We start from the raw sequence: 26,049 nt of genomic DNA on the forward strand, positions 1-26,049 counted from the left end.
CTATGAATACCGAGGTTTTCAAGCGAGAGAGATCAATAAGAAAAATAAAAAGAATGAGTATTTGAATTTTAGAAAAAGAAAATAATTAGAAAAAAATTGATTACAAAATATTTTTTAAAAAAAAATTGGTTACCTATTGTAGTAGATCAGTCTTACCTGATAGTGTAAAAAAGTTATATACGACACAAAATTTAAACTCTTTTAAAATATAATAAATATTGTACGTCTGACCAACTTTTGCTGCTATATATTTAAAGTTAAGTAGCTTCATCGAGAGAACCATGATTTATAAATTTTGCTAGAAAAAAATCGGCTGCTTATGTAATCAAATGCTAGTCTTGGAAACCTTCAGTCCACCTCCGATTTGATGTAATGACTGTTTTTTGGGATTTTTTTTCCAGATATGATAAACCTTTTAAGCATAATTACTTCATGTGGTATAGTTTGTCTAATTACTTATAATGATAAACATAAATTTGCCATTATACAAACATTGTGGCGAATTATACAAAAGCTGTAGCGAATTATACAAACGTTATACCCACGAATTATTTATATACCTAAATATACAAACACTGGTATACATATGTATTTGTATATCTGGCAAGGGAGATTGAGACAGAAGAGGAGAGAGGCAAGGGAGATTGAGACAGAAGAGGAGAGAGGCAAGTGAGATCGAGAGAGGGAGGAGAGAGGCGAGCGCAAGATGAATTGTATATTTATATTTGTTGAATTGTATATGTATATTTGTCAAAAAATTATATATATTTAACTGGTATACATATGTATTTGTATATCTGGCAAGCGAGATTGAGAGAGAGGAGGAGAGAGGCGAGCGAGATCGAGAGAGGGAGGAAAGCGAGATCGAGAGAGGGAGCAGCGAGGCGAGTGAGAGTCGAATTGTATATGTATATTTGTCAGAAAAATTGTATAATGGTAACTGATATACATATATATTTGTATATCTGGCAAGCGAGATTTGTCATATCACGTAAATAGATAGCTATGTTTGATTCGAGCTGTAATTATTTTAAACTATACCCTAAATGTGTAATATAATAGTAAGGTTTGCCATACCGCGTAATTTTTTCCTTTTTTTTGAGTTTATAATATAGTCCAGTACTATTTTATTTATTTATTTATTAAAAACACATGTTATGACATGCATATATATAGGTGTAAATTTCTTAAACAGCTTTGTAATATATCATGGTTTTCCACTTCCGCTTACAAAATAAAGGTTTATAACTATTTTATTTTATTTTCCTTGCATGATATCCTCTTATTTATAGTTTCAGAATTTAAATATTTTTTTCTTTTCTAATAGTTTGGTTAATCCATTCTATTTCTTATAACTAGGTTCCTTGTGGAGTCATAAAAGAGAAGAAAAAAAAAAGATAATTCAGTTGATTTTTGAAGTGGAGAATGACAAAAAAAAAAAAAAAAAGTAGGATGAGCAGGGACAAAAGTACTAGTATCAATTTGTGTATGCGTTGTTGGTTACAAAGTTAGACATGAAATAGGTTGTACAGTACCAAAGATAATGTTTTTTATTATTTTCATTGTTTTAGTTTTTAAAATTGTTTTCTCATAGTATTTATTTAGTTTGGTCATAGATTATATTGTTTCCCCATATTTGGAGGTTGAGTAGTAGAGATTGCCATTTATTGCTTCTTCGTGTAAAACTTAGAATTTTTTCTAGCTAGTAGGGGCACCACTTGATTTAGTCACAGTAAAAGAAGACTTTTAATGCATTCTATTTAATTCATTTGATATACACACCTGTCCACTTAAAATTAAATTCGAAAAACCTTACTATTATTATTATTATTATTATTATTAAATAAGCTGTATTATTCTACTAATCTTTTCCTAGTTAGGATTTCATAATTTTGTTTCATTTTGACGGACTATACGTTTAATGGCAAATTATAGTAGTAATCTTCCAAACTGCAACCTAACTCATTATATTCAGGTCAAACTCTCTTTCTTTTCCCTAAATGCCCAAAATTACGAGTATAATGTTATAAATCTAATTAATTAAGTATCAAATTTATACGGAATATCAATATAATTTTTTAAAAGTCAAGTAGATGTCAGATATAGTTTTCCTCCTACCAAGTAACTACTACAATATTTATGGCCAGGTACGGAGATTAAATGTCTAGTAAATATTTTGTTGAGTATACAATAAATATACGATCAGTAGGTAGATAAACTCATTCACTCCGACCCCCTACCAATTTTGTCTTTATAAACAAATAAACCTTTCACAACACAACACACTCTAAAGAAAGAAAAAAGAAAGCAAAATGGAGGTAATGGATATTCTATTACTTGGCTTAGCAATTCTTCTTTTGTGTGTATGGTGGAAATATTGGTCAATCACTGGTGGTGGCAAAAAAAATCTGCCACCAGGTCCACCTGGTTGGCCATTGGTTGGAAATCTTTTCCAAGTTATTCTCCAACGTCGTCCTTTTATTTATGTAGTACGTGATTTACGTAAAAAATATGGACCTATTTTCACCATGCAAATGGGGCAACGTACCCTTGTTATAATCACTAGCTCCGAATTAATCCACGAGGCATTAGTTCAAAACGGTCCGCTTTTCGCCAGCCGTCCTCCCGATTCACCGATCCGTCTAATATTCTCCGTGGGAAAGTGCGCCATCAACTCGGCCGAGTATGGCCCGTTGTGGCGAGTTCTCCGACGGAATTTCGTTACGGAGTTGATAAATCCAACGAGGATCAAGCAGTGTAGTTGGATAAGGAAATGGGCTATGGAATATCACATGAAAAGGCTTGAGAATGAAGTTTCGGAAAATGGGTTTGTAGAAGTGATGGCTAATTGTAGGCTTACGATATGTAGCATTCTTATTTGCCTTTGTTTTGGAGCTAAAATTTCTGAAGAGAGAATCAAGAAGATTGAGAGTATACTTAAAGATGTTATGCTTATTACAGCTCCTCAACTTCCTGACTTCTTGCCGCTGCTCACACCGTTGTTTCGTAGCCAAGTAAAACAAGCAAAGAACCTGAGGCAGATTCAACTTGAGTACCTAGTTCCTTTGGTAAGTTTAATAAAGTAGTCTGTTTGAGAAAGCTTCTAAAAATCAAAAAGTGGTACTTGATATTTTTGCAAAATACAACAGTTGTGTATGGTTAATTAGTTTGAAAATGACTTTTGCCAAATTTAGAAAAGCAATTTGTGTTTCGCTAACTTTTCAAAAACTAGTGGTTTTTAGGGGAGATCAAATTAAAGCTACTTTTTTCCCCTTGTACTACTACTCAAAAATATTTACTATTTTTATGTAGAAGCTTTGTCAATCGCCTAACTCTCTAAAACAAAGCACTCTTAATATAAAAATAGAAGTACTCCTGCTCCTCCTTCTCCTTTAGAATTGGATCAAACAGGTTACAAGTCATTAGAGATATTAGACTTTTAATTACTTAATTGTACACGACTCTAATGTATGGATCTAATTAATTATGTTTCACGTGTCAAACATGTGAAACTGTTTTTTGTTTTGTGGATGACAATGAGATTTGAACCAAGACCTTTCACTTGTGTTGAAACCACATATTAAATTGTGTGACCATATTATTTAAATAGAAAGCACATTTTTAATTATATTATATCTTTAACAGGTAAGGGACAGAAAGGCATTTGTGGACAGCAATGGAGATCCTAAAAGTAGCGAATCAGAAATGGTAAGTCCAATTGGTGCAGCCTATGTTGATTCATTATTTAGTCTTGAGCCACCTGGCAGGAAACTAGGAGAAGCAGAGATTATCACCCTTGTTTCAGAAACAATTGGTGCAGGAACTGATACTAGTGCCACTGCACTAGAATGGGCTTTACTTCACTTAGTAATGAACCAAGAAATCCAAGAAAAACTCTACAAAGAAATAGTTGATTGTGTTGGTAAAAATGGTTCAATTTCAGAAAGTGATGTTGAAAAAATGCCTTTTCTTGGAGCCATTGTGAAGGAGACATTTAGGAGGCACCCACCTAGCCATTTTGTGTTGTCACATTCTGTAACAAATGACACACAATTAGGAGGGTACAATATCCCTTCTGATGCCTATGTTGAATTTTACACCGCATGGTTAACGGAGGACCCAAGCCTATGGAAAGATCCCGGCGAGTTTCGACCGGAAAGGTTTTTGACTGGGGATGGAGTTGACGTGGACATTACCGGAATGAGGGGTGTGAAGATGCTACCATTCGGGGCGGGTCGTCGGATCTGCCCCGCATGGTCATTGGGTACGTTGCACATTAATTTGATGCTTGCTAAGATGGTTCATAAATTCAAATGGATACCCATACCCGACAACCCACCCGACCCGACAGAGACCTTTGCTTTTACCGTTGTGATGAAAAATCCCCTCAAAGCAATTATTTTGCCAAGGATCTAAAATTTGAGGGAATTAATTAATTGGATCGTGTTTGGTTAATTAATTTCCAGATGTTTGTTCATGTGATGTACGTACGATGTATTATAAGGTCTTAGGTTGCTTCTTTTTAATGTTAAAGAAATTATTATGGATAATGTGTCTTCACTAATTTGCTTTTGCTGGATGTCACATGGCCTAGCTAGACTCTAGATCCTAGAATTAATTGTTGCGGCCAGAACATAAGAGTATGTATTAATGATGAAATTTTTTCTATATATACATGTTCACTTGGTGTGATGAAATTAATAATGTTGCAGATTTCTTGTTATGTATCAACTATCAACAACACTTGTTTTAAAAAATAAATTATTTATATAAGTAAATGTTATCTGATATTGTAAAACTCCTTTATAAATAATGTATATTTTACACGATTATATAATAAGCTACTTCCAACATGTAACTACTAACGTAAACATGATATAGTATCGTAAAAGATGGAATAAATAATTAACCTACAACTATAACAAGTTAAAATACTTTAATACTAGAATGATTTAATTAATAAATATTAGTAGTAATAGTTTTAAAAAGAAATTTTCAATATCAGTTTATATATTTTATTATTTTACTAATTATAGTACTTACTTTCTGCAATTAATGGATCACTCTATGACAAAAGAAAGTGTGGAAGTGGACCTGAATTGGGAGATAACCCATCAAAGCTAAAGTAATGACTTATAATAGTAGTACATAATATATAGTGTCCCACAACCATTTAGGGAATGAACCTGTTTTTGTGAAATTAAATAAACAAGCATTCAATTTTATTTTTAAAATTTTTTTTATTCATTTCTATCATGAGTATTCTACTGATACAGAAAACTTTCATAAAGCCTTCAACAACCTTCATTGAAGAAACTTTATGGTTTTGTACTTGGTTTGGTCTAATTATTAAAGACAATGGAAAAAAAATAAAGGTCACGAGTTACGATCGACACGTTGGCAGATTTTGTAAATGTTCATTTGAATATTAATAATATTAAGATTGTGACTAACATGATAGTGGTCATAATTAGTCCCTTTGGTTGAAATTTGCATGGTTCTATTCAGTGACAAAGAAACAATATCTTCCTTAAAGACTCCGACTTTGTCGGGGGGAATTAAGAAATTGATAATAGGACTACTTTAATCTTAAAAGACAGCTTAAAAGGTGAGAATTGACTAAGTCGAATTAAAAAGACTATACATCTCATAAAGGGATGATGTAGAATTCTTCATACAACCCCTTAATTATGCCCAGGGCTCTATGGGCAATTTAATATGAAGGTTCTATATATATCAAAAATAAAAATAGATTGATCATACTTTAATATCATGTAAAAAAATATATATTGAACATAACTTAATCTTCAAAATTAATTTAAAAAATGAGTTTGTTTAAGCCATATTTTTTTTTATTCGGTGTTTAGAGCCCGTGAAGTCCTGATTAAATTCGAATCACGTATTGCAGGGCCTATTCGGAGATGACGCTCCCAACAGAATTTTTTTCATTCTCAGAATTCAAACTCAAGACCTCTGATTAATGATGAAGCAGTCCCACCACTGCACCACGATCCATGTTGGTTGTTTAAGCCATGTTAAGAGACCACTCTTCTCTTCAAAAGTTTGATATTGTTAGACTCTTCACGTAAAAATTAATTGATAAACATGTGAAAGATATAAAGTTTTATATCTTTTATTTGTTGTATCTCTAATTTCTAGTAGTGACATGAAAAGTTTTATATATTTTATTTGTTTATGTGTCTATAGTTGATTTGGTATATTTTAAAAAAATATAATAAATAAAATAATAATTTTATTATATTATTCTTAATTACTGTAAGTTATTAAGATATTAAAAAATTAATATTTGAATAGTTTTTAATAATAAAAGTAAAATAAAAATAAAATAATAAATAATTATTTAAATTAAATAAATAAAAATAAATATCTATTTTACGTATAATAGATAAATAAAATAAACTGATAGAGGACCAAATAAACTTAAATCATTATTTCATTTACCAACTACTACCAACGTGTCGGGTATAGTGACCAGTGAGATAAGTTGGGATATTTTGCCCCATCATTTACTTAAGGTTGTCTAATCATTGAACTGGTCTTCTAATATACTCCCACCATTTTATTTATCTGATATCTACGTCACAATAGATATTTTATTTTATTTATCTATTTTAGTAAATTGAAAAAAATATATATACTCTTTTTAGTATTAAATAAATATATAAATTAGTAATAATCAACTTTAAAATTTCAAAATATTATTAATAAAATTAATTTAATAAAATACACCTCTAATTAAAATGAGGTGTGTAATTTCAACGAAAACTAAGTAATACCAAAACGGAGGAAGTAGTTAACAAATTATCAAGCTCAATAGCTCATTTGAATATTAATAATACTAAGATTGGAAGAGGGCTTTTGTTGAAGTCTGTTATAATTAATTCTACTCAATGGTGAAGAGACATATTTTCCATAAAAAATATCATTCGACACCTACTTCGTCAATAAATTCAATTTGTAAAGATGAACATTTAACCTAATATAATGTTTGTTTTGTCTTTAATTCCTTGTAGTGACATATATAAAATGATCACCTAATCCTACATCATAAACAAAGAACGAATCAAATATTACCAATAACAAAATAATAATAAATTCAGTGAAATTTCATTAATCGGGGAATTAAATATTATCAAATGAACTTAAATACTATAATTTCACTTAATTACCACTTACCAGTAATCACTATGAATTTGAGCCGTGTAATAAATCATCACTAATATTTGTATTGAAATACGCTGCTCACATCACATTCTTTGACGTACGTCTCTTTTTCAAAATTTGCTGACGTAACCATATTTTTAAGTAAAAAGTCATCTAAAAATAAAAGGTCACAATTTACGGCAAGTTTCAATTATTGGGTTGGTCTCTATGCATGCTTAGCAAATCACGTATGTGTCAAGCTCATTTGAATAGCACTACGTACTAAGATTGTGACTAATAGGAGAGTGATCATCAATTAATGTCTTTCCTTAAAGATTGATAAATATGGTTCTATTTAGTGATCATCAATTAATGTCATTAAATTATGATTCAATTACTGGATGTGACTATCTACTATATTCTTCTCAAGCTAGTTGATGAGAAAAAATAAGGGATTGTTTCATCATAGATTTTATAAGAAATTTTTGAAAAAAAATATTGGCAAATATTTATTTGATCATAGAATTTATCTAGTTTTGTGGAGATTTTAATAATCAAATAAAATTCCAAAATCTGCTCCAAAGCAGATATAACTATCGATTTCTCTTAAAATTCTAAAACTTGCCCTAAATTTTTATAATTTATAAAAGCTCCATCTATTATGACCCCAACTAATTTCTATCTCTCTGTGAAGAGTTTCCTCTGGAAAGATTTTATTAAAAAATAGTTTAGTTATTCTCATTGTTATTATTATTTTTCATTGATGGATCTTCTATAACTAACTGCAATTTGATGAACTGTAGTATCCAACAATTGTGCTATTAGTAGTTTTTATTAAAATATTTTGTTATGATTTTAGGATAATATATTATCTAGTTCATTAAAAAATAATAATTTTGTATCAAATTTTATATAGGATTATGATTTGTGATAATGATAATGAATATTATCAATGAAGATTTTGCATAATTTTGGGATTTGCAAGTATGTTTGTTTGATAGGATTGAGTATTTTTGATAGATTTCAGAACTTATAAATATATGTCATATTTCATATTTTTCACAAAAAAAAAGTGAAATATATTTTTAAAAAAACTATAATCAAATACATTTTGAAACTTCAATTCAAATTTGACCAAAATTTAATTTTTCAAAATATTTAAAAATTTATGATTAAACACAAATTAACTAGCACTGCAAAAATGCAGAGTGGTAGTAAATGATTTGTTGGGTAGTTGGTGCGCGATGCTCAGTGGTTGGTTCTGAATTCTGACTTGTTTTATTATGAGTGGAGCCGGCCATCCCCTTAATTAGCAAGGGGATATTGATATGTGGGCAGTGGCCTGGTAATATATATAGTAGTAAAGCAATTTATCTATTCATACTAAATTACTTTTTTCATTTCACTACTTTGAGATATTCCCTCTATTTTATATTATTTCACTCTTTAGCAGAATTTTAAATTATTATTTTATGTAGTTTTTTAATATTAAGAATAATATAAAAAATATATAATAAATTTTATTAATTTATTAAAATATATATATATATTTATATTTAGATAGCGTTTTGTCCCAAATATAGTTTTTGAGAAAAACTTGAAAAATATTTGGAAATTTATATTTGTCCGTATAATTTGTTATTACTTGACAAATATTTTTGACAAAATCCCCAGGTTTCCAAGTTCCAAAAAAAAATAGAACTTGGAAACTTGGGAACTTTTAAAAACAACCCCAAATTTTTATATTTTATAAAAGCACCAATCATTTATTAATTTCAACTAAAAATTTATCTACCGATTTACTTCATTAATATGATTAACCAAGATTTATAAAAGAATAGTTTTGTATTACCTCCTCCGGAAAAGAATAGTTTGAGTGACAATATTTGGAAAAGAAAATTATTTTTAAATTCAATTAATGTATTGTTCTTCCTATAATGTTATTTTGTTGTTGTTGATTGTTATGAATTGTGTTATAAGGTTTTTTTAACGGAACATGTTCATTATAAAATGATAACACGAATTTATGGGTATTTTAAATAATTTTTAGAACTTACGGGTATAAAATAATTATTTTTTGAAATTTCACCAAAACTTGGGGCCAAATACATGACACAATTTTATCAAAATTTCTTCCAAAAATAACTTGCCAAAAATATTTAAAAACTTGAGATCAAACGAGACCTTAATAGAAAGATCAAATAATAAAATCAACGGATGGGAGTAATTTTATATCTTGGGACTTGGTTATAAATGTTGCCTCATAAGGAAAGGAAACATAAGGGAGTGGTGTTTACAAGAAATCACTCATTTTCCCATTTTTGGTGGTCTTTCATAGCTGTGTTCATTATTACCTCACCATTGATCTCTATAACCAAGAAAACTAGTTGACCACCAGTTATTTTAAACAACTTCAATTCTAAATTCCAGTGAGAGTCATTTCGTACAAAGATTAATAAAATAAGAATTAGTAATGAAAGAATTATTTTTTATCAAGAATTTGGTTAATTATTTCTCATTTAATTTTGTATTTAGTTTAAAATTCTACACAAAGTTTCTTTTTAATTATATCTTTAAATTATTATAGAATTTTCTTTTTCATATAATCGAGTCAAGATAAATAATTATCGGATAATATTATTTTTTTGTGGCTTTCTAACTAGCTGGGAGAAGAATATGTTTGTTATTTTCTCTCTTGAATTATTGAGGATAAATAATTGTCATTTTTCATAAGTTGATCACTCACAAAATGACAATTTTCATTTTTAAAAAATAGATCATCTACTTTAAAAATCAAAAAGACTTTAAATAATAGTAAAATCGAATAAATCATCTACATTTACACATAAAAATTATAATTTTTTAAGTCGTTCAAAATACAAATAATCAGAAGATCACATATATATCAACAAATAATACATTCAGTTAAGATCACAAACGTCATAGATTGTCTTTTTGAATTAGTAAATGTTAAACAACTCACATTTCAAATATTTTGATTTGTATTGGATTTATTTAGCAACAAACAACTCTCTCTAAATAATAAAATTTGTAAGCTAATGTATTTAAACAAATTTACAAGTACAAATATAAAACATGAAATCAAGAGAATAAACAAAATGATTAAAAAAAGGATTCGAGGGATATTTTTGTATTTACATTTATTAATCTCATGGTATTAAATTCTATGTAGTTGATGGTATTAGTAATACACCCTATAATACCCAATCGGGTATATAACTAATACATGTATTAATTATATATAGGACCAAAATTCCCACCAAACATAGTACTAAATAATACCATACATAATATATAGATTATTTCTCCTAATATACTCTATCAAATGACCCATTTAGGAGGTTGGACTTTGGAGTATTAATATTAAAAATAAGCTAATTTAATTACCAACTAAATTTTTCGAGGGAGATCTGTTGGAATTTATCTCACGAAGTTTTCGCTCTCCTACACATATATCTCTTGTAAAATTTTCCTTTAAAAATTCGTTTGTTTGAATTTGCCTTGTTAAGGATCTATGTCTTGATGGCGTGATATTATATTGGTACGAGACAAATATATAATACATTTTAATTTTTAACTAGATTTGAAATCTGCGACCATCCAACCACTTGGGGGATTGGTTGGAAAAAGGTAGAAAATTATCTTACGATTTCGACTTTTGACCTAAGCGATTTCTCTGGCATTACGAATTTTTGGTCTTTATCATAATGATAATATCAGTATCAATTTAATTTGAAATCGCATTTCACATGACTACTAATGTCAATGGTTTTGTTGTAAAGTGCTTAGAGTTAAAGTTTTGTACACCGGTATTTTCATGCTATATATTGACTATTTCTAGTTGAGTTTTTTTTTTCTTTCAAAAAAGCAGCATGTATGATATAACACTGGTTGCCTCTTAATTAGAAATTAAAGGGTATGGTCTCTACAGTAAAATGGCTGATTCTCCATTAGTGTTGGTCTTAATTGATTGGAAGGACAAAGATCAGCTCTTAGTTATTCCTCCTTTCGTTTTTACTCTGATATTGTTTTTGACACATTTTTAAGAAATAATAAATAAAATGAAAATTTTAATATATATTACTTTTTGAATATAGTAATTTAATATATTTTAAAATGCATCAGAAAATAACTATAGTTAATAATAATAATAATAATAATAATAATAATAAATTCAAAATTAAACAATATATTATTTATTTATTTTTAAAATTAGATAAATAAAAAAATAGATATTTATTTTTATTAAAGTACATAAATTAAAATAGACGGAGGGACTGACAGTTATCTCAAGAAAAAAAGTTGAATTTTAAATTCAATCACGTACGCGGAAACATTTTATTGGGATCTACGTCTCTCATAAATGTGGTCGTCGCAGTAGTAGCAGCCATAAAATGTTGAGCAATTTAACGACGAATACTACATTTTTGGTTTTAATTTATTTCTCAAGTTTTGACTTTAACATGAAATTTAAGAAAATAAATAATTTTTTTTAAAAAAATTATAATATTATAATTAAAGATATATAAATATACGAAAATATTCATTAATTTTATGATCTTAAATGCATAATGTGAAAGTTAAAATTAAAAGTTACTAAAAAACGAACTAAAAAAATTCTTATGTAATTGTACAAGTGATAAAAAATCAATAAAATAGTCGCACGTATATGTAATGTATCGATATGTATAAATAGTGTATAACATTGTATATATGATGATAATTATGTATGAGAGATGTATATACATACACATATAATGTTTATAAAATATTGAGAAAAAGCATAAAGTCATCACTGAAGTTATTTCTTTTTTCAAAAAGATATTTTAACTTTGCGGGCGTTCTATAACCCCCTAAACAATTTTATATTGATTTTAGTATATCATTTATAGCCACCTAGCAGAGAGAATGTAGTTCACTTTCTCAAGGAGAGTGACAGAGATGACCCAAAGTATTTTCTATTTTTTCTATTTTGTTTATACTTTTTTATTTTTATTTTTCTTTCTTTAGTAATATTTATTTTCTATTAAATTCTTTGTTTTTTTGGTCTTCTTCAACGGGTTGATAGCGATTTTCGTCGTTGTGTTTGATTTTTTTTAATAAGAATGATGAAAAGGTATTAAAAATGATAAGAAAATATAAAGAGGAAGATGATTACTATTGATCACCATTTTATCTAGTGAAAAAACATTTTGTAGAGACAAAGGATGCTTTTTGCACTACATTGATGATAAATTTCGTCGTTGGTGTTTAATTTCTTCGAAAAAGATGATGAAAAGATAATAGAAAGGAAAAAATGAAAAGGGAGATGATCATTATTAATTACCATTTTATCCGGCGAAAAAGCATTTTTCAAAAATAAAAAATAACATTTTCCCTCCACTTTTATGATCTACTTCACTATTGTTTTTATCTATAATATCAGTTATTGTGACCTTGAAATAATGGCAATTAGATTTTTTAATAGCGGCACGGTCTTGTGCTAACCAGTTGCCATGACTCTTCCTTAATCCTCTGTCACTTTTTCTCTTCTTTTCCTATTTGTGGTGAAGAGAAGAAGCAGGTAGGGGGAGGATTTTGAATTTTTCTTTTATTTTTTTTATAAAAGTTAGTCTTTTTTTTTAGTTTTTAAATTTATAATATTTAACAAGTGGCAATCAAGAATTGGTGGTGATGTCACTTCTTTTTTTAAAAGTGGGGCTAATAGAAAAATGAGGCAATAATATTATTTTAAAATTATTTAGGGGATCATAAGACTCATGCAAAATTTAAGTATCTTTTTGAAAAAAGGGAACAACTTCAATGATGACTTTATGTCTTTTCTCTAAAATAGTATATCGCAGTAGTTCATCTTCCTCAACAAGTTTTTTTTTCAATTCCTACCAACTCAAATCTCCTTCAAGCCAACTGAAGCACAGACCGTGAATCAAAACGGAGATGGACCTGGCCCTAATATCTTGTAAAGATATGGCACCTGAGCCTAACTCAATTCCAAAAAAGTTAGCTCATGAGGAGATGATTGTCGAATTCCATATAAGCAGACCATCAATTTATTTCTCATTTATTACGGAGCATTATTTTTAAAAAAATATTATGATATAAGTGGATGTCCTTTTACGTGGAGCCCACTTAAAGTGGGCAAATTGCCCACTAGTTTTTCTCTTCTGGCTATAAACTGACAGTTTTTTTGGCAATGAAAAACAGACACAAATACGAATTCTTTCTCATCTGCTCTTTTCTATTTTTTCTTACTCTATCCTTCTTATTTTACTAAGTGGATTTATTTTATAACAAAAAATATTTATTCTACTATATATTCAATGGGGAAGTCTTGAACAAAGGTCAAACTATATCAGATACATGAGATATGAGATATAGAGGGTACACTTCGCCGATATAAATGCATTTCACATGCAATAATTGTGGCCGAATGATTTATTTTTTTTTTGCAATAATAGATAATTAAATTATTTTTTATAAAAAAAACTTTGACCTAATATATATTTTGTCTAATTCCTCCGCCCCCACCCCCAAAAAAACGACAAATAAATTAATACGAAAGCATTACCACTTATTTGGTGGTTGCTCAAAAAAAGAAAAAAGTTCCCCAAATAGTACATTGGAATAAATGTGCGTCTCAAACTAGATCTAACTTAGGGGAGCTCGGCTACATTTGGACGAAGTTGCTTCACTAATACGTAGAATGGAAATTAATTTGTATATTTATGAGTTGGCTATATATAATCCGGTTAATATTTGTTTGAACTAAATAATAATGGATCATAACTCAACTTATTTAATTCAAAGGGAAAACATTAGACTACATGAGGCCTGCCCTTTGGCGGATTTATCACACGAAGCATTGTGATAACAAGGAGAATGCATAAATAGACACTTTGAGCTTGAGGACCCCTATTGAAGGTATTGCAGTTCATAAAATTTTGTAAGTTGAATCGCCTTAAAATTAATTCTATACTAAGGAGTCTTGAGTTTTTATAGAACTTCAAAAAAAAAACTTGATTTATTGCCTAAAATTTCTTAAATTAATACCAAAATATCTTAAATTAGTTGCAACTCTTTCATGACTTGAATTAACACTAATGAATTCTAAAGTAATTTATATAGGTCCCAACAATAATTCAGGGGAGGCACCTGTTTTAAAGGAATTAAACAAACGATGACATCCATTTTATTTATTTGTTTTCATTTATTTTCTCTCTTTGGTTATGTTTTGGTCACAGCGGGGCAATGAAAGATGAGTAAGGAAAACCTCCATAAAACCTCTCAACAACCCTCAGTACTGAAGAAGCTTTATGGTTCTATTTCTATCTGTACTTGGTATATAAGTTGGTCTATTCATTTGAGATAAAGAAATAAAAGGTCACGAGTTACGACACATATGCAAACACAATCAAATTTACCTTCCTGCTATATGATCGAATTAAAATAACTTAGAAGTAAATCAAATATATCCGTTTTTGTTAGAATTGTCCAAGGTGGATGTCCAATCCCACATGACACTGATATTTTAGTGAAGTAAACACCACATGACATAACATCTCATCCCCTCCCCTCCTTCCACCACTTGGACTATAAATTGGTTACATATAACTTTTTTTAAAATTTATTTCATCCTGCCTCCACCTATCTAGTAACCGGAAGAAATTGGTGTTTGTAGAATATCAAATAAATAGCACGAGGCTATGTATGCATAAGATTGAGTGGGTTGGATGACTATATATTTGTCCATAGTTTTTAAAAGTGGTATAAATATACTCCTTAGAAAATTACTCTTCCGAACAATATTAGATTCAATTCTAATGTTTAATCATATATTTCTCAATTTTTCAAACAATTTTAGTTTGTAATTGTCTATTTTTTTCTCATAAGATTTTTAGCTTATTCATAAAAGACATTTAGATTGTGGTTTAAAAGATTCATAAATTTTAAGAGAAATAAAAGTCATTTACTAAATGGCTATATCCCAAAAATGTACAATTGATAAATTAAAAAAAAAACTGAATTTGCATTGGACTAACTGGAAAGTATGGCTACTAATTCATCAACGTCGAATTAATATGCAATAAGCCAATAATCATCGTAAAGAGTTGGTGTTTGAAAAGAACAAATAGACACGATTCAAAGATTGACCTCTAGGATAAGGTTATTTGTGCTAATAAGCCATTAAAGGGCCTAAGGTACTCGCCCAAATAAGCCTACTCGTGCGTAAGGCCCAAATTTGCCTAAAACCATGGGCTAGAAGTTTTGAGGTCTAGATATCACAACTTGAATCGAAATGTCTCAAGTTTTGAACGTGATTAGGCCTTTTATTTAGAAAAAAATTACCTAAATACACAATTTATGTTATCATATTCTCTAAAATTTTATATCATTTGAAAAAATTATAAAAATTTCTATTCTTTTTTATTCTCGGATATATCATTTTATGCCATGTATCGATCGGATACATCACTTTACGTGATTTATCAGAACATTGACGCGATGTATCGGGACGTTGAAAGATGTATCCAAAATCGAGACGCGATGTATCAGGACACTTTGGAATGTATCCTAATCCCATCAAATTTTTTAAAAAATTGTAATTTGAAAAAAATTAGAAATAAGACGTGATTTATCATTTTTTTTTTTAAGATGTAATTAGATCTTAATACTATAATATTTGTGTAGTCTCTACTTTATTTAGCTACTTGATTTGGAGCACCTGTTAGCACAGGACCAGTACATAATATTTTTTAGATTGAATTTATGTGATACAAGTAATTGGAGAGTCAATCAAATTTTTAATATGATTTAGATAATTTAAGTTGTTAATTGTGATTTATAGTATATTTTACGTATTTTTTAGATAATATATTTTACTCTCTCTGTCCCAATTTATGTGACGCTGATTTAATTTCAGAGTCCACCAATCTTTTATATGTCTTCTAAATTTTTTCATTTGTTAATTATTGTGATTTATAAGACTTTTATGTCATTTTCAAATAATATATGTTACTTCCTACGCTTTAATTTATGTGATTTCTAAGGTCAATCAAATTTTTATATGTCTTTTAAATATTTTTAATTGTTAATTGTTGTTATTTATAATACCTTTTACCTAAGTTTCAAATAGTATATGTTGCTTTCTTTGTCCCAATTTATGCGGTATTGATAAAATTTCGAAAATCGTTTAATCTTTTTATATGTCTTTTAATTTTTAAGTTATTTATTATTGTGCCTTATAGTTCTCTTTACGTCATTTCAAATAATAAGTGTTATTTTTTCTGTCCCAATATGTTTGGTACTGATAGAATTTTGAGATCAATCGAACTTTAATGTTTTCTAAATATTATAAATTGTTAATTATTATAATTTATAATATTTTTTACTTAATTTTTAAATTTATAATAAATTTTTGAAAAAATAAGATAAATAAATTAAAGCGAAGAAAATAACTCAAAATGACTAAAATAGCCCCAGGAAGTAAGCTGGAAGGACAACTGTCAGTTGCTTTCCTGACCAATTTATAATATGTTTTATGTAACTTTTAAATATATATTAAATTAAAAAAAAACAAATAAATAAATTAAAACGAAGAAAGTAATTCAAAATTTGTAAAGGGATATTAATTGCAATTAGTTCGAGGGATATTAATTATAAAGGAATATTTGTTTAAAATTATTTTACCGCTATGAGACATATACTTAGTTATCCCTTATTTAACAATAAATTTTAAAGTTAAGTGTAGTAATTGCTGTGAAATATGCAATCAACACTAGAACTCTAGAAGCAACAAAGAAAAAGGGGGGCAATTGCAAATATGCAAATCTATATAATAACGACGTCGTAACATCTTATGAATACTCTTCAATACTTGACGACTTCGCGTTCTTTCTGCAATTACAAATCTATATAATAACGACGTCGTAAAACCTCATTCAATTCTTGACTTCTTCGCCTTCTTTCCTTTTTTCTCCAACTTAACGCAACACTGCCGTTCCGAAACAGAAACCAAAAACAGAAACAACGAGACTGAAAATGGAGTGAAAGGCCGCCTCTTCAATAGCAAGAAATCAAGAATAATCAAAATCTTTACTTTTATTGACCAATCTTCATTTTCTCCTAATCCCATTCTTTTCCAGAGAATTTTTTTTGTTCTTTTAGACCCTCCGGAAATTCCAGATAGGGACAATTAGGATTTTTCAGTTTCACACATTATTTGATCTGATGATCTGATCGCCATTGTAATGTAAAGAACAAATAAAATTACGTAAAGGGTCTCTTAGGAACAAATAATCTTGGAAAAATTCGACGTGGTGACCAATGTCTTGGGGATTGGGTTGGAAACGCCCATCAGATGTATTTCACCTCACATTAAGCTATGGTGAAGACGAGGCATTAGATGAGTCCACACCCACATCTTCAAGATCGTCCTCATCTACGTCGGCGCATACTTCACCATTCTCCCCATTACCCCCCTCGCCGGCGGCGGAGGGTCAAGAAGTGAATAACCAAGAAGAGCTATTAGGGTTTAGGGTGGAACTTGATTGGAACGTCGGTGATGATGAGGATCAGGTGGCTTTAAAGTTGCAGTCACAGGTTATGGTGGCATTGCCTTCACCACAAGATACTGTAGAAATAGAATTCAAGGAGAAGAAGGAGAATGAAAATGATGTGGAGGAGGATACAGGTGAGGTAGCTGTGGAAATGAGAGTTGTGAAGAGGAGAGAGCCACTGAATGGCCTGATGATGTGGCGGGTGGGTAGTTCAAGCCAGCAGAGTGATGGGATGGGGGTATTGTCAAAGTTGATGAGGTCGAATTTCGCCAATGGAGGTGGGTTAGGAATCGGGGAAGGTGCACCAGTGGGGTGTGCTGACCACTGGAAGAGTGTTACTGTTGTTAGTCTATGTGGTCTTGGACTAATGGTGAGTGATTCTTGTTTTAACATTAGTTCGTATTTGCAAGTGTGTACGAATTTACATTTAATGTTTGAGTAATTTTGAGTTTTAAATTATATGATGTTCTTGCCCAACCATAATAATTGGTCTCAAATAGAACTATTGAGTATTGGAATGAAATGGGTCCAAGTTGAGTAGAATGAATATCAAGGATCATGTAGTCAATTCCAACTAGTTTGTAATTAGTTAGAGTTGTGGTTCTTGTTTTGTGCATATGCACAATGTGGTGTTTGTTATTCAATATATAGGGAACTTTAAACTTCAGAAAGCATTTCAAGGTATGGTATTTGTTATATGTACTACGTTTTTCTTTTGTTTTCCTGATTCTGAAGGAATGATAAGATATTATCAGAAACTGATCTGTTGATAGTGGTCATGATTATAACCAATGCAACTACTGTTTGTAACTTGTAGAATGGCTATATTAAGAAGTAGTTTCTGATCAATTGGGTCTCCCATATTTTTTATATGTTGCAGGTGCTGCCAGTAGAGATAACCCAGCTACCTCTTATTGAAAGACTATATCTTGATAACAATAAGCTATCAAATTTGCCACCTGAGCTTGGTGAACTAAAATGCTTGAAAGTTCTTGCCGTGGACTACAACATGTTAGTCTCTGTCCCTGGTAAGATTGAAATTTTCACGTAGAAACTGACAGAGTACGACCTAGATGGTTGTGAACAGTATATTTGTTGGATTTACCTTAAGTCAGTTCATAAGGAGTAGTAATAAAAATAACAAATGATTCATTCCTACTCATTTCATTCTTTGCCATGGTTGGATATGATGAACAGTTGAACTAAGAGAGTGTATTGGGCTAGTCGAATTATCACTGGAGCACAACAAGCTGGTGCGACCTCTTCTTGATTTCAGGTCTCTCTATTTAGACTTATGATTGGCCAATCTTCCATTTCTTTTTATTTCTTAGTCAAATCCTCTGTCATTCTCTGCTTGAGGTCTGATGTTTTTATAACATAATTATAGGGCAATGACAATGTTACGTGTCCTGAGGCTTTTTGGTAATCCCTTAGAATTTCTTCCTGATATTTTGCCACTCCAGAAGCTTCGCCACTTATCTCTTGCAAACATAAGGGTTGTGGCAGACGATCAGTTGAGATTAGTGAATGTGCAAATAGAGGTATTCATAACACTCTTTTTAAAGTTATTCTGCTTATCTGATAGGCCTTATGTGGTTGAAGAACTCTATTTTTTTTAATTGAACTGCAGATGGAGAATAGTTCTTACTTTATTGCGTCTCGGCATAAACTGAGTGCCTTCTTCTCTCTTATATTCCGTTTCTCTTCTTGTCACCATCCCCTGCTAGCTTCAGCCCTGGCAAAGATAATGCATGATGAGGGGAATCGTGTAGTTGTTGGGAAAGATGAGAATGCTGTGAGGCAACTCATAAGTATGATTAGTAGTGACAATCAGCATGTGGTATGCTAGCTTATACTCTGTAGGACACTTTGATCTAATTTCCTATTCAATCAATGCATAAAATTGTGTTTTTGTTCAGGTAGAACAAGCTTGTTCCGCTCTTTCTTCTCTTGCCACAGACGTGTCTGTGGCAATGCAGTTAATGAAATCAGATATTATGCAACCCATAGAAAGAGTACTAAAATCTGCTGGTCCTGAGGAAGTCATATCTGTGTTGCAAGTTTTGGGAAATTTGGCTTTTGCATCAGATATTGTATCTCAAAAGCTGTTTACAAAGGATGTATTGAGATCATTGAAACTTTTGTGTGCTCACAGAAATCCAGAGGCAAGCCTCTCTTATTCTCTTTTTTTGTGTGGGCAATTCAGTTAGTAAAATTGTTTTCCTGTTTCCGTTGAGTGGTCTTTCAAATGAATTATTTTGTCTACTTAGGTGCAAAGACTAGCTTTATTTGCAGTTGGTAATTTAGCGTTCTGCTTGGAAAATCGTCGTATTTTAGTTACTTCAGAAAGTTTACGAGAATTGCTACTGCGGTTGACAGTTGCATCAGAGCCACAAGTCAGTAAGGCTGCAGCTCGTGCTTTGGCAATACTAGGTTGGTTTCTGTTTGTTTCTTATGATTAAGCTATCCCGGGCCTTTTGAATATATACTCTTTATCTGATTGCAGGGGAGAATGAGGTTCTACGGCGTGCTATAAGAGGGAGACAGATCCCAAAGCAAGGATTGCGCATACTTTCAATGGATGGTGGTGGCATGAAAGGTCTGGCAACTGTGAGAATCCTTAAGGAGATTGAGAAAGGTACTGGGAAGCAGATACACGAACTGTTTGACCTCATTTGTGGGACTTCAACTGGTGGTATGCTTGCTGTTGCTCTTGGGATCAAACTGATGTCCTTGGAAAAATGTGAAGAAATATATAAAAAACTTGGTGAGTTTCTACTCTAAAAAGGCTCAACTTTGCTGCGTCCTTTCAAGTGTTTTTACACTTGCTGTAGTTTGCTTGACACAGTGGCAGTGCTGATGCATGTTCTATCTTATGCCCTGCCTCTCTAAATTCGCTTTTTCAGGAAAACTCGTGTTTGCCGAACCTGTTCCCAAGGACAATGAAGCAGCAACATGGAGAGAAAAGTTGGATCAACTCTACAAGAGCTCATCTCAGAGTTTTAGGGTTGTTGTGCATGGATCTAAAGTATGTGATGCCATCAGTTTTCTTCCTTTAAGTTAATTCACACTTACCCTTGCCATGCAACTCATGTCTTGCCTATATTGATAATAGGGTGACCAAAATATTAGAGTACTTGTACATAAAATAGGGAAAAGGGGTAAATATACCCCGCAACTTTGCAATTTAGAGCGGATATACTCTTCGTTAAGAAAATGGTGCATATATATACACTCACCGTCTAACAAATGGTATATTTATACCCTCACCGTCTAACAAATGGTGCTTATTTACCATTTTCATCAACAAATTGAATTAAAAAATTAATCCTAAAATTGGTTTTTTAATTCCAAAAGTGACATGTGACTTTAAACGATTACCTCACCCATTTTTTTACCCCTCCAGACCCGACCCAACTATAAATAATCCAATCCCTCTTTTATTCAGACCCTACCCAAACCCATTTTATGACACCGAAATAGTTGTGGAATAGTGCCTAAACATCAGTGGGAATAGTAGCCAGAACAGTGGCCACAGTAGCCTGAATAGTGATGGAAAAGTGTCAGAACAATAACCTAAAAGAGGCATGATGTTGCTAAAACGGTCACTGGAAAAGTGGAAAGAATTGTTCTAGTAAAGAAGATGGTGTTGCTGGCATTGTCACAAAAAGTGTGGTTTCACTGAAACAGCCTTCAACAAAAGATTAGAATAGTGAATATAGGGATGAGAACGGAAATATTTATCGAGCATTAGCAAAAATAATAGGATTTGATACCATGTGAGAAATAATAGGAGAACGCTCGAGACAAGTGTCTTATGCCGAGGAACTTATCAACAGAAAAAAAAAGTGTATAAATAATAACACATATATTTTCATCCCATGTGGTACAATATATCTAATCTATCAGTTCAACTGCTGCTACTTTGTAGCTTTTAGACATCTACTCGGATTTTTCTTCTACTTAAAATGCTACTGAATAAGAGGGACCTTGCAACTTTGAAATCATAATTGACCCTCTGTCCTCTTCCAGCACAGTGCAGAACAGTTTGAGAGATTGTTGAAGGAGATGTGTGCTGATGAGGATGGGGATCTTCTGATAGAGTCAGCAATTAAAAGGATTCCTAAAGTTTTTGTTGTATCAACTCTGGTCAGTGCGACACCAGCTCAACCCTTTATTTTCCGCAACTATCAGGTTATTTCTGAATCCTCATATGACTCAATACTTAGACTTCATCTGAGTAGTGCTTACACTAGCTCTGCCTCTATTATTTCCTTTTTATTAGTTTGTCATTGAATCATTGTGTTGGGAAAGTGCAGTACCCTCCTGGGACACCAGAGATTTCCCATGCGGCTACTGAGAATTTGACTACTGTTGGCCAAGGAACAGTAAGTGATCCAGCTCAAGTTGAACATAAGAGAAATGCTTTCATGGGAAGCTGTAAGCATCGGATATGGCAAGCCATAAGAGCATCATCCGCTGCACCTTATTATCTTGATGATTACTCTGATGGTATATTCTTGGATGTGCTTAAAAATTTAACTCATGGCAAATCCTCACGAGCTCTGTCTCTATAGACGCGTGTCGTTGTCATCTTCCCTGACTCTTCTCTCTGTTTAATTTCAGATGTATACCGCTGGCAAGATGGTGCAATTGTTGCCAACAATCCTACCATTTTTGCCATACGAGAAGCACAACTATTATGGCCAGATGCAAGGATTGACTGCATGGTCTCAATTGGTTGTGGTTCTGTTCCCATGAAGGTATACTAAATTATGATCTCCTGCCCTCATTTTTCAGGCTTTAAAAGGTCTTGGACATGCTTTTGGAACTTGATGTATTCATGGATTGCATTTGCTTGCCTGTTCTTTTCCATATGTTTAGATTGGAGAATCTGGAAATGCACCTTTGTGACAGTTCTTAACTAAAATGTTGATTATTTGATACTCATAGAATTTGGTATTATTTGACAACTTTAGTCAGCGGCAGATTTGTTCGTTATTCTTAATGTGTCATAATGTCAGGGGGTTCCCTTGGATCATAGCATATTTTTTCAATATTCTTATCTTCTCCTGCTAATTCTGGAGTTGAATTCACAGTTAGTTACTTGTAAGAAAAATAGAAAAATACCAATTTTTTTTTTTAAAAAAATTTCAACATGGAAAACAGTGCATGATATTTTATTGCCAAGGTCTGGGGTTTAATCTCCATTGCTACTGGAAGTTTTCATAAAGTCAATATAACATTTACTCCAAGCCATTTTACTTGAGTGTTCAATTTATAGCTGTTTCTGCTGTTTTACCTGCTGTGCTAGGTCCGCAAAGGTGGATGGCGTTACCTTGATACCGGCCAAGTGTTGATAGAAAGTGCATGCTCAGTTGACCGGGTGGAGGAAGCTTTAATTACATTGCTTCCACTGCTTCCTGATGTGCACTATTTTCGCTTTAATCCAGGTGAAGTTACTTTACAATGTTGCTCGAGGTGAAATATTACAAGCTAAAGATTGGTTCTTTTCCTTTTAGGAAATCTTATTTCCCTAATTCTTTTTCTGAATTTTTGGCATTTCATTAACAATTCAATTTTTAGGAATCAGCCAGAACTAAAGAAAATGCATTAGGAGTATGATCTAGTCTTGCGCTGTGGTGATATTGAGTTATTTTCTTCACATTCTTAACATGCTTTCTATATATCTGGGATGCAGTTGATGAACGATGTGATATGGAGCTAGATGAGACAGACCCTGCTGTCTGGTTAAAGTTAGAGGCTGCAACAGATGATTACATTCAGAACACCTCTGCTGCTTTCAAGAATATTTGTGAAAGATTGTTGGAGAGGCCACATGATGAAAAATTTTCAGATAAAAAGTCCCATCAGTTTCTCAAAGGGAAGAATTCTAAAGCTGGTGTGTGTGGAATCATTTTTAATTGCTTGCCATGATATTCTTTTGTCTCAGATGGATTGAACTTTAATGGATTCAATGTATTTTCAGATGAAAGCAATCCTTCTTTAGGTTGGAGGCGGAGCGTTCTTCTTGTCGAGGCCCCAAATAGTGCAGATGCTGGAAGAGTCTTTCACCATGTTCGCTCACTTGAGTCATTTTGTGCTCATAATGGAATAAAGCTCAGTCTTTTTAATGGCATATCAAACACTCAGAAAGCAACTCCAGGATCAACTTTTCCGACACCTTTTGCTTCTCCATTGTTCACTGGGAGTTTCCCTTCAAGCCCTCTCTTATACAGCCCTGATATCGGGGCTCATAGGGTTGGTAGAATTGATTTAGTTCCACCACTAAGCTTGGATGGATTACAATCTGCGAAAACAACCGTCTCACCGCCTGAGTCTCCTCGAAAGCGTCGACAGCTTTCGTTGCCTGTTCAATCTTTGTATGAGAAACTAAAGAATTCCCCTCAGGTTGGAGTTGTGCACTTGGCTCTGCAAAATGATACATCTGGCTCTGTACTGAGGTTAGATATTCCTCATTATTTGGTTACTCATTGGAAATGCTTCTTATCATGCTAATGTCATCAACTTCTACGAAATAGTTGGCAGAATGATGTATTTGTGGTTGCCGAACCTGGAGAACTAGCAGATAAGTTTCTGCAGAGTGTCAAATTCAGCCTGCTGTCTATGATGCGAGGCCGCCGGAGAAAGTATGCATCAGTCATCACTGACATCTCAACCGTTGCTGATCTTGTTAGGTGTAGGCCATCCTTCCAAATAGGGGGTGTAGTCCACCGTTATATTGGGCGTCAGACACAGGTATGTGTGGACGTGATGTCTGCCATTATGAATTTGCTCTTGATCAAAGGAGTTCATGAATTTCCTATTTTTTGCCTTCTGAAGGTCATGGAAGATGACCAAGAAATTGGTGCCTATATGTTCCGTAGGACGGTTCCTTCAATGCATTTAACTTCAGAAGATATTCGGTGGATGGTATACCCTCTGAGCATTATGTGATTCAGTATTGCATCTTTTTTTTCATTGCAAGATTTTTATGTGTGAGAAGGAACTTATCTCTTTCAAATGATGTTATATGGTTGGCATCATTTGATTGAATAAGAGCCCGTTTGGATGGGCTTAAAAAAAGTAACTTTTATGTATGAAGTGCTTTTAGAACTTTAAAGTGCTGAAAGTTATTTTTATAAATAAGCAGTTGAGTGTTTGGATAAAAGTGCTTAAATGAGAAAAATGATGTGAATTTTAGGGTTAAAAGAATAAAAATGGTAGTTTGGGAATTTAGTTAAAATATAAGGGATATAAAAGTAATTTCCATGGTCAAAGAAAATGACTTTAAGCACTTAGAATTTACTATTAAGATTGGTTAATCACTTGCTCTGTCATTCATCTTTCAAGTAAATTGGGTTGCATTTCTTTCATTTGTCATGATAGAGGGCTTAATACACTGTCAGTGAGTATGTTGATTCATTTCGTGTTATCTCTCCAAGACCTGTGCTTGTGACCTATTACTCTATGCGTACACATTTACCCTAGAAAATGTGTGAAACCTTTTAGTAATTGTTAAACCTTCCAGGTTGGAGCATGGAGGGAGAGAATTATAATCTTCACCGGTTTCTATGGCCCTACCCAACCTGTAATCAAGGCTTTTCTAGATTCAGGAGCAAAAGCTGTTATATGTCCTTCCACGGAGCCTGATGAAGTGCAGTTGTCTACATTTCACGGGTCAGGTGATTTTAATTCTTTCGATAATGGAAAGTTTGAAATTGGCGAAGAAGAAGCAGAGGATGACGATACTGAACCTTCTAGTCCAGCAAGTGATTGGGAAGATAGTGAACCAGAGCAAAATGAAGGACGCTCTCCATTCTTTTGGGATGATGATGAGGGGGAGTTGTCCCAATTCATATGTCAATTATATGAGTCTCTTTTTCAGGGTGGTTCAAGAATAGGTGCTGCATTGCAGCATGCTCGTGCCTCGCACCGTAGCCTAAGATATTCATGCCATCTTCCCAGCATACCATAGTTTGTCGGTTGTCTCTGACCATGATAGTCCCAAGGGAGGCGTGAGTTAGCCAATGCTTATGTTGACTACATGTTGCTTGATTAAAGCAATTTTCTCCTCATTATTCCATACTTTGTAAAGAACTATACTTGTATACAAGCAAAGGAAAAGGATTGCAGAAGAAGCATGGGAAGAGAAAAGAACAGTAGAAATGAGTAATAATTCCAAGAACCTAGAGAAGCAACCAATTTTGAGGCTCTGAAGACATTTTTGTTGTTTTCTTAGTCAATGATGGATGCTCCTTTTTCTTTAGGGACCAGTTTTGCAGAATTTTCCTTGCAAGTCATTTCA

General features: G+C 32.1%; 2 protein-coding genes across 2 annotated transcripts; both read left to right on the forward strand.

The window, feature by feature from the left end:
* The first annotated feature begins 2,278 nt into the window (after nt 1-2,278).
* LOC129873378 (cytochrome P450 77A1) lies at nt 2,279-4,674 on the forward strand. Its single transcript, XM_055948461.1, has 2 exons — nt 2,279-3,068; nt 3,646-4,674. Exons 1-2 carry the CDS (start codon nt 2,313-2,315, stop codon nt 4,414-4,416), a joined length of 1,527 nt encoding a protein of 508 aa, XP_055804436.1. The 5' UTR covers nt 2,279-2,312; the 3' UTR covers nt 4,417-4,674.
* Nucleotides 4,675-17,080: 12,406 nt separating this feature from the next.
* Nucleotides 17,081-25,882, forward strand: LOC129872098 (phospholipase A I). The gene is made up of 18 exons (XM_055946970.1): nt 17,081-18,111; nt 18,622-18,769; nt 18,939-19,017; nt 19,129-19,282; nt 19,372-19,581; nt 19,661-19,906; nt 20,012-20,174; nt 20,248-20,508; nt 20,648-20,769; nt 21,774-21,935; nt 22,061-22,253; nt 22,368-22,504; nt 23,056-23,194; nt 23,443-23,643; nt 23,731-24,205; nt 24,284-24,500; nt 24,585-24,674; nt 25,273-25,882. The coding sequence occupies exons 1-18, from the start codon at nt 17,509-17,511 to the stop codon at nt 25,717-25,719; spliced, it is 4,047 nt and encodes a 1,348-aa protein (XP_055802945.1). The 5' UTR covers nt 17,081-17,508; the 3' UTR covers nt 25,720-25,882.
* The last annotated feature ends 167 nt before the right edge of the window (nt 25,883-26,049 follow it).

Source organism: Solanum dulcamara, chromosome 11 (assembly GCF_947179165.1).
Source record: "Solanum dulcamara chromosome 11, daSolDulc1.2, whole genome shotgun sequence".
In the NCBI taxonomy this organism is placed as follows: Eukaryota; Viridiplantae; Streptophyta; class Magnoliopsida; order Solanales; family Solanaceae; genus Solanum; species Solanum dulcamara.